Source organism: Psittacula echo (assembly GCF_963264785.1).
Source record: "Psittacula echo genome assembly, chromosome: 6".
Lineage (NCBI taxonomy): Eukaryota > Metazoa > Chordata > Aves > Psittaciformes > Psittacidae > Psittacula > Psittacula echo.
In genome coordinates, this window is record NC_137743.1 from 66193569 (window position 1) to 66210461 (window position 16893).

Consider the following 16893-nt stretch of genomic DNA (forward strand, 5'->3'; position numbering starts at 1 on the left):
AGCAGCCCCTGGCCCCCACGCAGGGTCCAGCAGCAGCTTGGCACCTCGCACACCCGTGACTTGCATACCGAGAGGGCTCTCGGCTTTGTGGGCTTTTGAAAGCCTAATTATGCAGCGGTTTGCTCATAGCAAAGTGTGTGCAGTCAATAGCCCTTGGGCAGCTGGCCAGCAAGGAGATGCCCTTCCAGTCTTCTTGTGAGTGTTAAAAGCAGTTTTTAAAAAATTAAAATAGTAACTGGCCTCCATGAAAACAGTGCCCACCAACCAGCACAGACCCAGCCAAGGGAGAAGAATGTTCACTGAAATCTGAACAACTGCAATGCAAACATAAATAACAGTGTGACAAAACATGGTTGTTTTCCAGAAACAAGCCAAACACTGTTCACTCTAGCTGCAATGACCTGTAGTGCTACAATCATAGTTAAAAGGGCAGAACTTATCTTACAGTCACCTGTTTCATATGTAGGTTGGGGTTTTATTATACAGCAATGTAGTATTTTAGCACTTTCCAGTAAACGCAGAAAATCCAAAGTATTTATGAATTTCAAGTACAGGAAGCCCATTGCTTCCAGGGTTCATTAAAACCTGCCTGATGAGGTTTAACTTTATTCCTTTTGTCTACCTGCTGCTAAATCAAGAGAGCTTAGGACATCTAGCAATGGATGACACATGATAAATTTAGTAAAACTTGCATGAAATACAGACTGAACCACTAACGCAATCAGTTACATGGGTGTGGATCAGCATTGCTCCACAAGCAGCAGTAATTTGGGCCTCTGGGCTCAGTCTCTAGGGTACTTCTATCCTGAGCACAACTTGCTGAATACCAGGCACCAAACACACTAACTCAGATGTCTTCTTGTGATCACAGAATGAGTCCATGAGGGGATACAAAATTTTTATTAACAATACTGTAAGATGCTAACACAAACATAACTGTGTGTATTGGAGGTTTTTTCCTCCAACTATGATTCAAAAGAGGAAATGGTGACTCTCCTTTTCTTTCATGTATTTCTATAAGAAACTTTGTTTAAAGTGATGGTTTAGGTTTCAGAAATGTGTACTTGCAAAGCTGGAGTAAGTGCCATGTACTCGGCCACAACAGCCTATTCCCAGATGCTAACAACAGGAAAAATAAGTCTGCATATAATTAGTGCAATGCATAAAGCCCCTTAGTTTTTAGGTAGCTGTATGATTTCTAGTTACTTTAGTTCTCCAATACATTGCCAAACTTTCGTTTACTAGGGGTAACCATAACAAATTCTTCAATTTAACTTCCAATATTGACACATGCAGAGAAACAATGAATGAAATCTAATCAGAACCTACAGCTATGGCACATTCTCCTCCCTTGAACCATGGACCTGGTCTCACACTGTGGAGGATGGAAGGGATGCAGTCCCAGTACTCTGATGAATATAAGGCAGAAAGAGTATTCGAGCCTAATTTTATTCTATGAGCTAATCTTATTCCAAAGTTAAATAACTCTAGAAGGACCTGTTGAAATACTTGAAGTTGTTTCTGTGAGGTCTATTCAGTGAAACAATGCTTTGGTTACTTCATTATGACATATCTCATTATGACAGATTCAAGCTTCATGGAATCCTTCCCTTACACCTCCAATGTTACTTTAATTATTATTGGCCTTCTGTTTGTAATTGAAGAGCATTTGCTTTAAATAGCTAAGTGTGGCTCAGCGATATGGTGAGCCGATTCACCTTTGTTGAAATGCAAAGGCACACAATGAAAACCTTGAAATTTCAACTGTCATTGTTTATTACTGTTTTGGCTACATTCTCTACAATTTCAGCAGCATCTTAAAGAGACAGTTAATGTTTCTTTATATACAATGAAAACAAAATGGCTTGCAACATCAGAAACAAGAGCAACAGTTTAACTGTACAATACTAAATGAAAACCGGTGGTAATACAGCCTCCTTTTTCTGCAACATGGACAAAATTACATATTCAGCATCAAGAATGGGATAGTAAAAAGAATAGTGAATGAGAGATACACTGTTCTGAAAAGTAAGTTTCTACCATACAAGGCAGTTAGAAAATGTTTCACATTTTAAAATATCTGTACAAGAAACATTTCCTTGTTGATAGGAACTTCCAGAAAAAGAGAATAACCATGAGCAACTTCTACATCTAGTATCAATGCGCTCTGCATGTCGAGAACGCAATAAACTGGCTTAAAGAACTGTACTGTATATTGCCAACACAGATCTGTTTTACATGCCTTGATTGTTAATGAATTGCTTACTCTTAATCTCTCAATAACATACAGTTGACTTGCACCTTAAGGAGGTCATTTGATTCTTTCGCAAAAGTAAAAGCAACGTCATTTAGCAGCAATTAAAAGCGCCTTGAGGGAGACTTAAAAAAAATACAATATCCAATTAGAAAAAGCCATACTTTAAACATTTGTACAGGAATAAGTTGCTGGAATTTAACTGAAAATGTGACATCTGTACAACAATTTACAATAGAGCTAGAAGGGAATTTATCATTATTCCTGCATAGAACATTATACATGACCTGTTTGCATTTGGTTTCATACTGTTGCTTGCTTTTATCAGAAGTCTGGAAAGTCTCACAAGTTTCAATACACAGCAAGTATAGATTTTTAGAAAATTGAGCAGATTTCAAAATTAGCAATCTATTTGAGAAGTAAGTACCAGGAATTCCATATCACCCTTCCAATCTAAATTCAGTGAAACACCACCACATTTTTGGAGGTACAAGCCTGAGTTGCCAAATAAAATACTGCAATTTTATCTGAGGAATCTGACACAGAACGTATCTTTGACTGTCTCACACTCCTTACTTTGGTTTCAAAAGATCAATGTCTTGGAAAGATGGCAGTTTATTTAGTTTATAATCAGGCACAGAATTTTTCCTGTTTTCAAATTTGTTCACTACCCTTTTTTATTTAAATAATGAAAAACTACCCTTCATGTTAGAACTTTCCAGTATCAATCAAATGTACTTTTAAGTATTAAAAAGATTATTTACAATGTTCCCCAGAAAAAACTAAAAACCTTTTCTTCAGTCTTCAACACAATATACCTGTTAGTGCGTAACAGGCAGTGTCATCCTTCAATGTTTAAAAGTATTTCTCAGAAGGGTACATTTATTCACAGTCCATGATCTATTCCAATCGTATAAATGACACTATGTAGGAGGACTTCAGTCTGAAAACACAGTTATCAAACTTGTCCTATGTAAAAACACCCAACTGCTTTCAAGCTCAAGTCTGCATCTGGAAACTACATAAAGGTATAATGCCATTCCTTGGTTGGAGAAATTTCAGTACGAAATAATGCTTGAAGTAGGTGGTGTAGGGGATGCTGCTAGCCCAGTCATATGCAAGTTTCCTGAAGAATTTGATCTCCTCATATGAGGGAGAAGATAAGGATCATTAGCCAGCTGGTGGACATCAAATCTATCCTCTTTTCGGTATGCTAAACAGCGTCTGATAAAGGCCTAGAAAAGAAATACAAAAAGTTACAGTACCATTCCAAATAATTACATCTGCTTACAAGCAAATATGCATGTCCTCCTGTACAAACTCTTGTTCCTATCTAATCCAATTCAAATGACAGTGTAACATTTTGCTACTGAGACCACGGAAAAAAAATGTAACATCACTGAAGAAAACAAACAAACAAACAAAATCCAGCAAATCAATTGGCTTCATATAATTACACTTAAAATATTTATTTCCATGTTTAGGAACTGCATTTACAAGTGAAATATTAGCATATCACACAATTAGAATTCTGCATGTGTTATCCCTGAACAGCTTAGTGAAAACCAGAAGCAAATGTCAAGAGGACTGAAAAAGTAGACAGGAGCTCCATGGAGCTTCTAAAACCATTCATCTGTGCAGTAGATGAAGAGTACATGGAAAATACAGTGACAGAATTTTAATGCTTTAGCTGACCTTTGAAATCAAGCATTACCACATGTACCACAATGGAATAAAGCAAAATGTGAAATTTTACAATGGTGGTTGCCATTTCCAATTAGCATTAAATAAGTAACAGACTATTTAAGAAACACTACCTAGATAGAACTCCTTTCCCAGAAAAAGCTCAATACCATCTGCTTAAAAATATCTAATCAACTGACAAATTCTGTAGCTAGCTTCAGGACTGTCCTTGAGACACTACGTTATCCCACATTTAGGTCCATACAATGTATGCCAATCACTTTATGCTGAAAGTTTCTGTCAAGTCTTGTCTAGCATAAACAGAACATTTGGTCTCCTGAGAGCCTGGGCTTCAACATTTAATGATAGAAAATCCTTATTATTACTACAGAACTGACAAGCACATCATTACTTAATTTAGGACTTAATTTAAAAGAATTGCAAATCTTTTCTTTGATAAATCTGTTCAGCTGTTCGTTCTTTGCTCCAATTAAAAACTGGAGATTAAAGGAAAAAATCTGTGATGCAAGCTCCAAGAATCCTGCTAGAATTTACTTCTATCATTTATATATCCAGCATGCACAAGGCATAAAATAAAAATAATGCACATCTGTCAATATATATTCAGATGTTCATGGACATTATGGATTTTAACCAAATTCTTCTCAATAAATCCTTCACAACAAATGAACTGTTAAGAGTTGTTTGCAAGATCCTCAAAGTAACAGTTTGTGTCTAAAATGTTTGTAAAAGACTTCATGTTTCTGTAGCACTGTAGACACATTACTGCAACGAGAAGAACACTGCACAAAAAAGGAAAAAGTAAGGAGGATCAAAGGACAGTTACAGTCTGAAAACAAACTAACAATGTCATTTCAGGTTCCATATTTATTTCATCTCCATGTTTTCCAAGTCAGAATCTCAGTTTACAAGCTGTTCTTTTCCAAGTGCCAGGCCTATAAATCTGAAAGACAATGTGGATTCTACAGAGTCATCATAAATGGTCTGAATTTACAAGTTAGTCTGAAATTGTTTTATAGCATTTCCACTAGAGAATAATTTCTCTCTCTTACAGCTGTCGTGACAATGTTAGTAAGAGCAAAGAACACTGAAAGTTTATTTTAGTCTTTCAAACAAACAAACAGAACATGGAATACATGGAGAACGTAAAATAAAAGTTGCCAATCCTCCACTGTCTACTCCTAACTGTCTACTCTTTCCCAACATTAAATAAAAAGTACTAATGACAAAGAAACATGAAGTTACAAGACAGGGATATAAACTGTTAACATGCAATGTTATCAAGTTATATGATGTGTATTTGTCAAATGCACTCAAGGGAGACGATTTTTCCAAATGGAAGTGACAACCCAAAAAAAACAACCAGAAAATTCTACCAAAAGAACTATAATTCTTCACCAAATATTCATAACCTTATGCAACTCACTAACATTACTTCTAGAAATTATAACTGACGGAAAAGTACCACAAATTCTAACAGCAGGTTTATGTACCCAAAAGACTTATTTTCTTGGGAGGTTCCAGCCTCTAGAAACAGGTTTCCTTTCCCTTAAATCTTCAGAAGCTAGATCTTAACATTGCTAGCGTTTTTCAGCTTGTGTCCCAAATCCAAGTATTTTTAATTAGTTGCTCAAATTTGAATAGGTGTTCTATCATCTTAGCATTTTTTTTATTTTTCAATGAGCGCATCTCTTCTGTATCTGGCCATGAATACATTTGTCAAAAATTGGGACACTTTTACAAACAAGTAACACATATAATGGTTTTGTCCTTATTCAGAGAACGGGTGCTCTCAGCAGCAAGCATTTGGGAAACCACCTTAATCTGTTTCAACTAGTCTACAGAGATGAGAGAGATGAGCTTGATACTACAGATGTTTAAAAATAACATTTTTCAGGAAACTGCCATCCACACCTTTATGGCATCAACGTATTTTATAGATTCTTAACCTTAAGAATTTACGTCTCTAATCTCAGCTTTCAGTTAACACACACATACTACAACCTTTCAAGGGGAAGATATACTCCAGGTATTTGGCAGTCAAATAGTTCTTCAAGCCAGTAAAGCTGAAGAGAATAACATTCACTATTTTCAGAGAGAGCTTGTTGCTGTTAGCATTAGTATTTCACAAGAATTTGTAGTGAGACAGCTTGAGACACTAAGATTCTCTGGGAAAAAGCAAAACAGACAATTTTTGAGGCGGCCTACTTTAAAACCACTTGCAAATTTCTGGAATACATATAGGCTCACTTTGAAGTACATGATTTTGAGAAGTCCCAGAATAAGTTTTCTTAAATAAAAACATAAAAATACTAGTTCTCAATTACATTTTCCTACATGTTTAGTTACTATGTCCCATAGCATTCGTAACAGTGATTTCACAGCAGAATCCTTTATGATGAATGTTTTAACTGTTACTCAGAGATCATATGAAAAGTTACCTTGGCTTCATTGCTTACAACAGGTTTAACAGGGAACTGAACTTCTGTGGCTTTTAATATTGTATTTTCTTGTAAGATATCTTGCTGCGATTGATTGTGGCCAAATGGCTGAAAAATAAGCACATTATTCACTTTATGAGAGTTATCCAACTACTTTGATTTCATAAATATTTATGCTGCAGTAAGTTGCTGAAGTGTTAATACAAACTGCTAGCCATTCTGTAAATAAGAAGTTTCAGTCAAGATTTTCTACATTTCTTGCAGTATCAATGCACACCACCAAAAAGTAACACAAGTAATTTTCCATGTAGATTTACATCTTTGTGAGTATAATTCACACTCTACTGGTAACAGGCATTTACACTAAACCTCTTATTTTCAAACAAAGGTTTCCTTACCTTTCTACCATAAAGGCATTGAAAAAAGATTACTCCAACTGACCATACATCAACCTTATTAGAAATCTTTGGCGGCTCTTTGCCAACTACAAAACACTCTGGAGGCAGGTACCTGAAAAACAAAATATGCATCTCAGTGTCTGCAAGTAGATGCATGGCATCACTACAACTTCCTCAAATACCAAATTATACAAACACTTCACATACACATCTCTGATCTTTTGACAACTGTACAGCTGCCTTATGATCCACATTCCAACACTTTGCACAGCCATCAAAACTGACATGACAGCTTTTTGTATAGTCAGTCAAATAGAGGGTCTATTTCACAGAAGCACAAATACCAATATTCTCTACCTAAATCACTAATTATCACCTTTCTTTGTTTTTTTTTTTAATTAGGATCCTAGGTTAAATATGAACTGTCTCCATCTATCAGAGCAAGAAAAGATGAAAGCCAGATAGAGCATTTTACAGCAAGGCCTGGTTAGGAATCAAAGATAATATAAATATGACTAAAGACCCTTTTATCTAAGTTTTTAGTAAGAACGATGACATTAACCAGAGGTGTATATGGTAGACAAAGGTGATTGCTATTTCCATTCATATAATCTGCAGGAAGCCATACTTAAAGAGCTGAAAGTTGTGGGAGTTCCTGTGGCACTCCTGAATTACAAAAGAACTGGTGAAATGGAACCTCCTTAAAAAAACAAACAAAGCCTCCCAAGCGTATCAATGTGGGGGCAGTCATGTATTATCGACTGTAACATCTAAAATCAAGAAAGGCATAAAGCGATTAGAGTATCTACAGACCAGACATTCTTTCATCAACAGCCTATAAGGCTTTTAAAGAAATTTTGAAGAAATATTTGTAGAAATGGGAATAAGGAGAAAAACGAGAAAAGAATGCAACATAAATATGAATTTCATACAGTATCACAAAAAACTCATCTGGAATACTCGTGTACAATTCTGATTACAACAATCAAGAAAAATGAGCTTAAAGAGATGCAAGTGCAAAGAAAGCTACGAAAATGATCTGAAGAATAGACAGTCTACAATTCAGGGAACAATATTGAAGGCTAGAAAAACATCAAGAGGAAAGTACGAGCAAGGGAAACAACCTACTTCAGGAAGGACAGTGTTGGCACAGGAACAAACAAGTATAAACTGGCCACAAATAAACACAGTTCGTAAATGAGAGGATTAGGTTTCTAATGATCAGAGAACTGAGGTTACAGAATACACTTCAAATCAGATTACTGGGGACAAAACACTAACTAAATTTAATACAAACGTCTTTAAGTTTACGAAAGAGATTATGTGACCTGACTATCTGGAAAAGCAGGTAACCGGATCCAGTGACTGAGGAAATCCCTTCCAGGACTATGGTGCTGGCAGTTTGTGCAATATGCTCTGAAGAGACTCATCCCCCACCTCAATCTCATTCAAAATATTTCCTTTCTTGAAGAAAATTTTGGGCTCAGAGAAAGTATGATTTAGTAATGCAGAGATTCATCATGAACCCATAATGGTTACAGACTGGTTTTGATGTCTTAGTTTACAGCACCACTAATGCCTGTGGCATTTTAAATGAAATCCAAAGGCTGAAATTTTTTTACATACATTGGTACAATAAATTGGTTTTTATATAGGTAAAGTATTAAAAAGAGTAACAAAAGCCTATCACTTCTAAAATGCTTCAACTTGAATAATCATCTTCTCACAGCATGTACACATTGGCACTTGTGCAAGAGTATGTGTGCTTGCTTTTCTAAAAAATCCGAAAGAAAAGGAAAAAACTTTATTACGTGCAACTTCCAAATACAGGAAAAGTTGCAGAGCAAATGGGAACAACACTGGCTTCTCTGTTTAGTTAGGTTTCAGCTCCTGACTCTGACCTTGCTATAGGCAGAATGAGGAGAGTAAGAATGAGGAGAGTAAGAACAAATGAACTCACAAATAGTAACCTGGCCAATATAAGCTGACATAGCTACTATGGTAGCTGAAAGAGCTACTGTGCCATGAAGAATCTGCATATTTGAAAAGCAAATTCTAGAAACAGTTTTTCTGTAAGCTTATTGTCATTCCTGTTCTGTAGACAGCTCTAAAACTTCAGGTTTTTGGACAAGCGAGCAAGTGCACACATAAAACAAATCACAGCTGCTGAGCTGTCATTAACCTTTAGGACAGAAGAGTGAATACTCTTTTGTCCTAAGCACATTACCTGCTGGAAATCCCTGCTCTAAGATCCCCAAGGACTAAGCACCCACACTTAATCATCATAGCTCTGTAACATCTTCAACCACCTGCAGCCGAAGATTAAACACCTGCTTCTTCAGGGAAACCATGTTTCTAAATCATAGTGATCTTCTCCACATTTTTTTATATATATAAAAAAATAAACACCACACTCTCACTCTCTCTTATCTTACTTGTTATGTTACCATTCTAAAATTTGTGAATATCAACATTCACAGTACTGCACAAAAGTCTTGATTGTCATCCATTTTAATATTTTTAATGCTAGCTCTCTCGCCAAATTGGCTTGGTAAGAGAGCATTTATGAAACATGAACAGCAAAATCAAACCAGGTATTACCAGTAAGTTCCTGCTCCCTGTGAAGTTAAATCCATTCCATCCACACCGTAGCTATCATCATCCATTATTTTGGAAAGGCCAAAATCAGTAATTTTTATTTCTCCACATGCTGTTCCATCTACAAGAAGGATATTACCTATCCAGGAAGGGTGAAAAAAAAAAAATTACCTCAAAAAAGCTAACAGAATGCTTTATTTTCACAACCAGGTTAAATTTTCAGAAATATCTAACTTCATGAGGGTAAGAGACAACTTTACATCATCTTTATACCCTCGAGTCTAGAGTAACTTGATTATGACACATTTCAGTGCAGTCTCAGGAACTCTCTAGGTTATCAACATCATCTGAAATGGCTCTCTCAGCTGGGAGCTGGCATGAGGAAACACCAAAATGTAGTGAGGAAACACAAAAACATACACAGCAGGATACCAGTTACAATGAAGTTTTATATTTTTCTGCCCAGAACAAATCCTACACTACAGGTTTCAGGGCTTGCATGTGCCATAAAACTGAGCCAAGAAATTGATTACTTGTGTTAAAGTATAATTTCTTGATATAAAAGTTATCTGATGAAGTTCCTCTAAGAACAAAAAGACTTACAAGACTAAGAATACATTCTGTACAATTGAATAATGTGAGAGAAATCTGCATGAACCTAATTTATTACATAGCAGGAAGCAAACAGGCCGGCATTAAGAGTTACATTACAAACACCACACTTGGAAGTGTAGCAGATTAAAGTACGTGAAGAATACAAGCATCTTTCATGTAAGGTGGTAAATCAAAGGCCATGGAATCAGAATGGAATACATCACTTATGACTGTTTGTTATTCATTGTAAAGAAAACTTTCGTAAAGTCCTGCTTTAAAGTGCTTACATTGGGATGCTGATAGTGCCTGCTCTGGCAGGGGGATTGGACTAGATGATCTTTTGAGGTCCCTTCCAATCTCTAACATACTGTGATACTGTGATTACCTATTTAAATCCTTTACAGACTAAAAAACACGTAAAGGAAAACTTATTTACACATCAGCATTCCACAACGATCAGACAGGAGAGCCAACTAACGATATTATCTTTTTGTATTACTAAATACCAATGTATGCATCTATATGCTGCTGTATGATTTTTTTCCTACAAATTTGAACCAAATAATACAAAGTAGAAAAGTTACAGCAAGTATTTTTTCAAAGAAAAGGCAGATTATTTTGGCAATAAAGCTTGAAAGAAAGGCTGTTTACAGTAAGGCTGACATACAGAAGATAATTTTGGTATTTTCAGACATGAATTACAAACAAAAGGAAAAAAAAAAAATTACATTTTCAATTGTAACATTCCTCATTTACCTGGTTTAAGATCATAGTGTATAATAGGGGGCTTGATCTCATTGAGATACCGTAGTGCATTTACTATTTGCATTACAATGGACCTAGCTTCCTTCTCTGACATTAGTTTATGTTGCTTGAGATAGAAATCCAAGTCATTGCCTTCACAGTATTCTAACACCGTGCAAAACCTAGGGTAGAATTCAGAGACAAAATTAAATAACGTATCAGACTGTACAATCAGAAACAGAGACAACCTAGTTTGACACTGTGAAGTTTAAGAATGGCTGCCTGAATATTAAACTATATGAATGAAATTGTTAAAAGAACACATGGCGTAACTACTGCTTTATGAAAACTAACATCAATCAGAACATTCATGCCAGAAGATAAAATGCACCCATACTGATGAGAGGTTGAGTTAATAAAACCCCACCTTACTTATGTAGGCATGTTTCTCAATAGAAAAATAAATTCACTCCCTTAAGATGCGACATAATTTCATGCAAAGAGATGCAGCCCAGTGACCATATTACTAGCTTAGGCTAGTAACACTCCTGATGCCATTTACTCTTGGAAACTTGTTTAAGCTGCAGCAGCCCTTGCCCTGCCCAAAAACATTATAGCACTGCATACCCCCTTCACCCTCAGGACACGTGTTGCAAAACAGTGTTTTCACCACTTTACAGAAGGCCTGCAATGTTCAGCTGAGACTAGTGTCTGCAACTAGTGTGGGGTTTTTTTGAAGTCCTCTTAAGGACTAAACACTTCGGCTGAAAGCAAGAACATGCTACTTTTGTTCAAATACTCTTCATTTCTGTTTATCTAATATATAGCACTAAAATCCTTGCCAACTTCTGGAAAATGTATGATTTTATGTACTTACGTATCTGTATCCAGGGAGAAGTAGTCATATAGTTTAACTATCCGGGGGTGATCCAGTTCTTTGTGTATTCTATACTCTCTGCAGGCATGTCTGAAAGAAAATGGATACATTAACCTTCTACAATCAATAAGATGCTATTCAGTTTAACATATGAAGCGTAAGTCATTAATATTTACTTGTGGTAGTTTTCTTTCTTTTCATCCCTCCAGCTTTTGTTAAGCTGGTGAATCTTCACTGCAGCATATCTTTGTTCATAAAGATCAAAAGCCTAAAAAAGAAATCCACAAATATGGGAAAGTTATAACCAAAGATGATAAAAATAACACCAAATAAAGAGAGGAAAGAGTGGCATGTAACTGACAGGTCTATTGACAAGTCTATTGTAATGCTACCTCCCTCCATGGGTTAATCAGAGTTTGCTCAACCAGTGCTTAAAGAGTATACCACAGTACAATCATTCTGTTTATTTAGATGCTTTGCCTCTCCCAAAAACTAAATGTACAAATGTACTTGGTTCAAACATTAGGTTTAGCAGACCCAACACACTCTACCTTGTATACTTCACTGAAGCCACCTCGGCCAAGTAAGTGGAGTAACAAATATCGTTCGTTCAACGTGGGGTGATCTTTAAACCTCAAAAGAAAAAAAAAATACTTAATTCTATGTAAGGTATACAAATAGAGTCTAAAATGTAAACCTCTTGGTATTACTCCTCAGACAGAGCTTTCTTTTATTAGCAATATATATATGTTATATATAATATGCTGAACACTGTATAACCTTATGGCACAACTGTACAACTGGCCAATTTAAGTAACTTTTGACTATTTAGTACAAATAATATCACAATGCCATCATCAAACCAGTCAATTCTGCCCAACTTTTTTGTTATTTTTCTCCATTTCTATGAAGGTGAGGAAAAAACCCTTAAATTTAAACATCTGATAGAAGGGTTCTCTCTTTGTTGTACCAAAGTTCAGAGAACTCTCAAACTTCAGCCTTTTGGAACAGACAAGGAGGACATTTTTCCAATTTCACATGAAATGTGAGTGACCTGTTGTATCCGCCTGCCCCTTTTAAACAAAATGGATTCCATGTAACACAAAGTAGTTAAAAACAGCAAGGTGGGGGAAACACCAAAGGACTGAATATCTGCTCATACTCTATAATCAAAAGCATCCTTGACCAGTAGCTCAATTCTTTTAAAATCACACTCAAATTTAGATTCACATTTTCTTAGTCCTTCTACTAAACGTATGCCTCTAGTGAGGCCATTTTTGTGAACCTCATCACCTTTCCTCTCCACTGCTGCTTTTGTTACTCCATGGCTCTCCATGGCTCAGAACCTACATCTTGCAGGTAGCCCCAGCATGACGTGGGCTCTAAACCCAGACAGGGAAGCCCTAACCTGCACTCTCAACTTCTCCAATTCAACTCAACAATGCAATTGTAAAAAACACATGCAGACATACAAGTTTACATATCTCTGAACTGGGCAATACTTCATACTCTTCACTGTCAAGGCTGGAACCCCAAAGAGCCGAGTCTGCAGCCTACTTTATATTTGGGACACTTGGGGGGGTCACCCGTGGGTAGAGGGACATAGAGGGGAACATTGCTAGAACAAGAAAGAGGGCTCAGCTTTGCACCACAGCTGGAAGCTGAAAACCCAACAGGATCTGAGTTATGACCCAACAGCTGCTTCACTTCAGAACCCTGTACCTTCTCAAACGGCCAGCTGCCAAGACAGGTTAAGAAAGACAGCAGGGGCTATAGACCTAAATTACTTCTCCACTGGGTCTGTCTTCTGTATTACGAACGTAAGCTGCAGCTTGGCCACTTGGTAAAAACAGAAGTTTGAACTCCTACAAAAACATGTTTAAAGCTTTTAGTTCTGCACCATAAAATGTGTCAACGTTGACTGCAGAAAATGAGCAGTGAAGCTGCAGTATTCTGCTTGCCCAGGTCCCATAATTCTGTTTTCAACTGGGAGTGTAATTTAGACATTCTTTGCCCCACATACACGCTATTTACAGTCAAAGCCTATCATTTTTCTGTGCCATTTATTCCTTCATGCTCAAGTATTCCTTTAAAAAAAACAAAACAAAACTCTTCTAATGCAAACACTGAGAATTAAAAAAGTTATCATTTAACCTGCAAAGAGCTGCTTGTTTATTTGCTGCAGGCAATTTATTTTTAAAAGAAAATATTCTGCCATTGAATTCTAAGAATCAAGCCATTATTTTTTGTATCCAAAACACAACACCAATTTAGCTGCCAATTACCACTGTGGCCACACAGGAACAAAACTTTTCTGTATTCCTGCGGAGTAGGTATGGAGACCATTAAAACAGTTAAGCACAATTTCACATCTTGTTGCTTTCATGTTTAAAAGTCTTGGTGTAGGTGTAATTCTATTGTGTCTGAAAAAGTAAAAATTAAAATAAAATCCTATAGTCTTAAGGCTACTGTTTCATAAACATTTAGTAGTGCAGAAAGAAAGAAACCCAATCCCATCATCTCCTTCCCCCAGCTTCTCATACCACCCTTGCACTGCCCTCTCTCCTCATGGCAACATCAGCATTTTTGCAACTGGGGCAAAGAACTGGACCCAGAAATTGATCTGGAGTTAAAATTAATCCAGAAAAATAAACCATAGGACCTGGTTTCAACTTGGATCAATTTCCAGCATCTGTTCAGTAAAGAAATGCCATTGCAGGTATGTGAAAGGAAATAGGGCAAGGGCATAAGCAGTCAGGGATAGGCAGAACCAGTTCCCTTCAGCTTGAAGTGCTGGTATTAGTGCTTGTATTTGCCATTACAGAAAACAGACAAATTTTTTAGGTTATATAATTATTACTTTTGAATCTACATAGTAATCACTAATGTTAAACAATAATTTAACTTTATGGTATATTGCTATGCAATATACATGAAATGAAAGTACAGACTAATGTTTAATATGTCTTTTATATGTACAGGTACCTAGTAGAAATGAAATCACAGTGCAGTAAAACCAAACGTGATTTTAACTGCATCACAAAATCACCGCTGCTGCAAACCTCCCCGCCATTTTTTTGCATTATTGTCAGCTAAACTAACTGCATTAAGTTCCCTTACAAGTATTCTTTTCAGCTTAGTGATATAGTCTAGGAAGTTTTAGCTCTCCTGCACTGTAAGCTGTGTGTATATAACTTTGTGTGTATTTGTTAAAACCATTAATAAGTTTACCAAATTATAAGTAATTCTTTATTTTTAAAAGTCAAAACCTAAAAGAGAACCAAAGAAAAAATCATGAACAACCCTATCCTCTGTAGGTAAACTGTGATTCTGGAGAATTATTTTAAAAATAGACATTCAAAATTAAGACAGCAAGTCTCTTACTGTGAATTATCTTCATTATTTATTCTTTTCAGCTCTCTTATGTGAAGATTCCTAACTCTTTCCAAACGTTCAAGTTCTGCTTGTATTTCAGCTTCCTCCTGCAAATGAAAAGAATGAAATATAAAAGCTCATTTACTCCCCATTTGAAAAGGATATTTTTACCCCTGCATCAATACTAGTAGTGATGGAGGAACATTACATTACAAAACCCTGCTGAACTAGAAGAAAGCACTGCTTTTCTCTTAAAGCCAGAAAAATTCAGAAAGATAAGGCAAAAGCCTGTTTCATGGAACCTTTCTGTCCATGAACCCACAGGTAACTGGATGTTCACCGTTTTGTTCTGCACTGTAGGGATGCTATCTGAAATGAGAGGCAGCTGGGTTTTGTATTTCTGCCAAGGAGAGAAATTATCTGGGAAGCGGTCTAAAACTGATGTACAAAGAAAAAACTGAGATACGTGCAGTTACAGATTTTGTACAAACTGACAAATTAAGAAAAGACATTTGAAATATTTTGAGGCTGAAGTGCAAATAAAGAAAAAAGGAATGAAAGTGTAAGTCATTACAGCAGAAACATCCTTAAGATGTTGACACAACACACCAAAACCAAGCTAATTTACGATTTTTCCATTCGTATCTTATCAAAATTACAAATTCTGAATGTGTGCTGCCTGATTTTGAGTGCAATTTCATAAGCAGCATGTCAGGTACGAGCACATTCCCTACTAATTTCAGCACTTAAAATTATTTCATGTTTATGCTACATATTAGAGAACACTGAAATAGTTGTTTACTCAGATTCTCTAAGAAAGTAAAGAATTCATGATGCTTAATTTATGGAAACCTATGTATCTATATTCAAAGTGGAAAATGTACATTCATTGAAAAACACTGACGAAGGGGTTCTACTGATTTCAGAATTAGTACTTCTAGCACTTGAAAGTTTGAATAAAGTGGAGACAAAAGTAGCCCATACCAGACAGCTCGTAATTATGGAATTATTCTAGCTGAAAAAAAGAATGTCTGGCACCTGATACGTATTTTTTAGTAGCAGTGCCAGTGGAAGGAGTGCCCCACATCATCTCTTGTTATTTTGGCACAGCCTTTTGTACAGCCAAATGGTGGACCAAACTGGAAAATTAATCCTTTTTTGGTTTGTTTTTTAAAGCCTCAAAAAAAAGACACATATTTAGTTTTTGAAAGAAGCTAGACTGGTTCTCCAATTTGTACTGTGACTGCACAACCTGGTGGTACCGGTAAAAGCAACAGGTCAGCAAGTCATAGCACAAAGGGCTGAAGGCAGAAGTCATCAGAGGGGAGAGAAAATGCTATAAAGCTGGTATTTTCAAACACTGTATATCATAAAACTACACCCTGAAACAACTGTGTTTATAAAATCTAAACCACAGATTAAATAACCATATTTTCAATGAGTTGAGAAGTCTGGACCAGATCATTCCAGTGGATATCCCTGAATCCCTCCCCATAAGCTAAGGAAAAAACCTACTATCCCAAACCGAGACATTAGACGAATCTCTATTCAAAAAATGAAAAATAAATTCCTAGTAATTTAAAAGCTGGACTAAGTAACACTAATCTGCCAGCAGAGCTGTGTGGACCATTTGTTTTTCCTAACATATAATGTCAAGTTTCTCCCCTCCCAGTTCATAGAATGTTAAACTCTTTTTTTTTTTTTTTATTTAAATTTATCCTCTTCAGAATTCCCTGTTAAATACCTTGAAATGATATGCAGTTCCTCATAACCAAACAGTTTCTTTCTAAAGACTTCTAGCCCTTCTCCCCCTGCAAAAGGCCACACACTTATACACACACAATTGTCTATGTTCTTCCCAAAGGCTGACAAAAAAATCCATCAGTTATGCCTCTTTCAGGCTTTTTT

General features: G+C 36.2%; 1 protein-coding gene across 3 annotated transcripts in view; it reads right to left on the reverse strand.

Annotated features, from left to right (window-relative positions):
* Positions 1-1772: 1772 nt before the first annotated feature.
* Positions 1773-16893, reverse strand: part of TLK1 (tousled like kinase 1) — a 70889-nt gene continuing 55768 nt past the window's right edge. For all 3 annotated transcript variants that reach the window (XM_080622135.1, XM_080622134.1, XM_080622133.1), the window contains 9 exons: positions 14995-15092; positions 12162-12243; positions 11787-11878; positions 11611-11700; positions 10746-10915; positions 9399-9534; positions 6798-6909; positions 6400-6507; positions 1773-3489 (listed from right to left, as the gene is read on the reverse strand). In XM_080622135.1, the coding sequence (XP_080478261.1) occupies positions 3313-3489; positions 6400-6507; positions 6798-6909; positions 9399-9534; positions 10746-10915; positions 11611-11700; positions 11787-11878; positions 12162-12243; positions 14995-15092 (1065 nt within the window). In that variant the 3' untranslated portion in view covers positions 1773-3312. The remainder of the gene's footprint in view (positions 3490-6399; positions 6508-6797; positions 6910-9398; positions 9535-10745; positions 10916-11610; positions 11701-11786; positions 11879-12161; positions 12244-14994; positions 15093-16893) is intronic.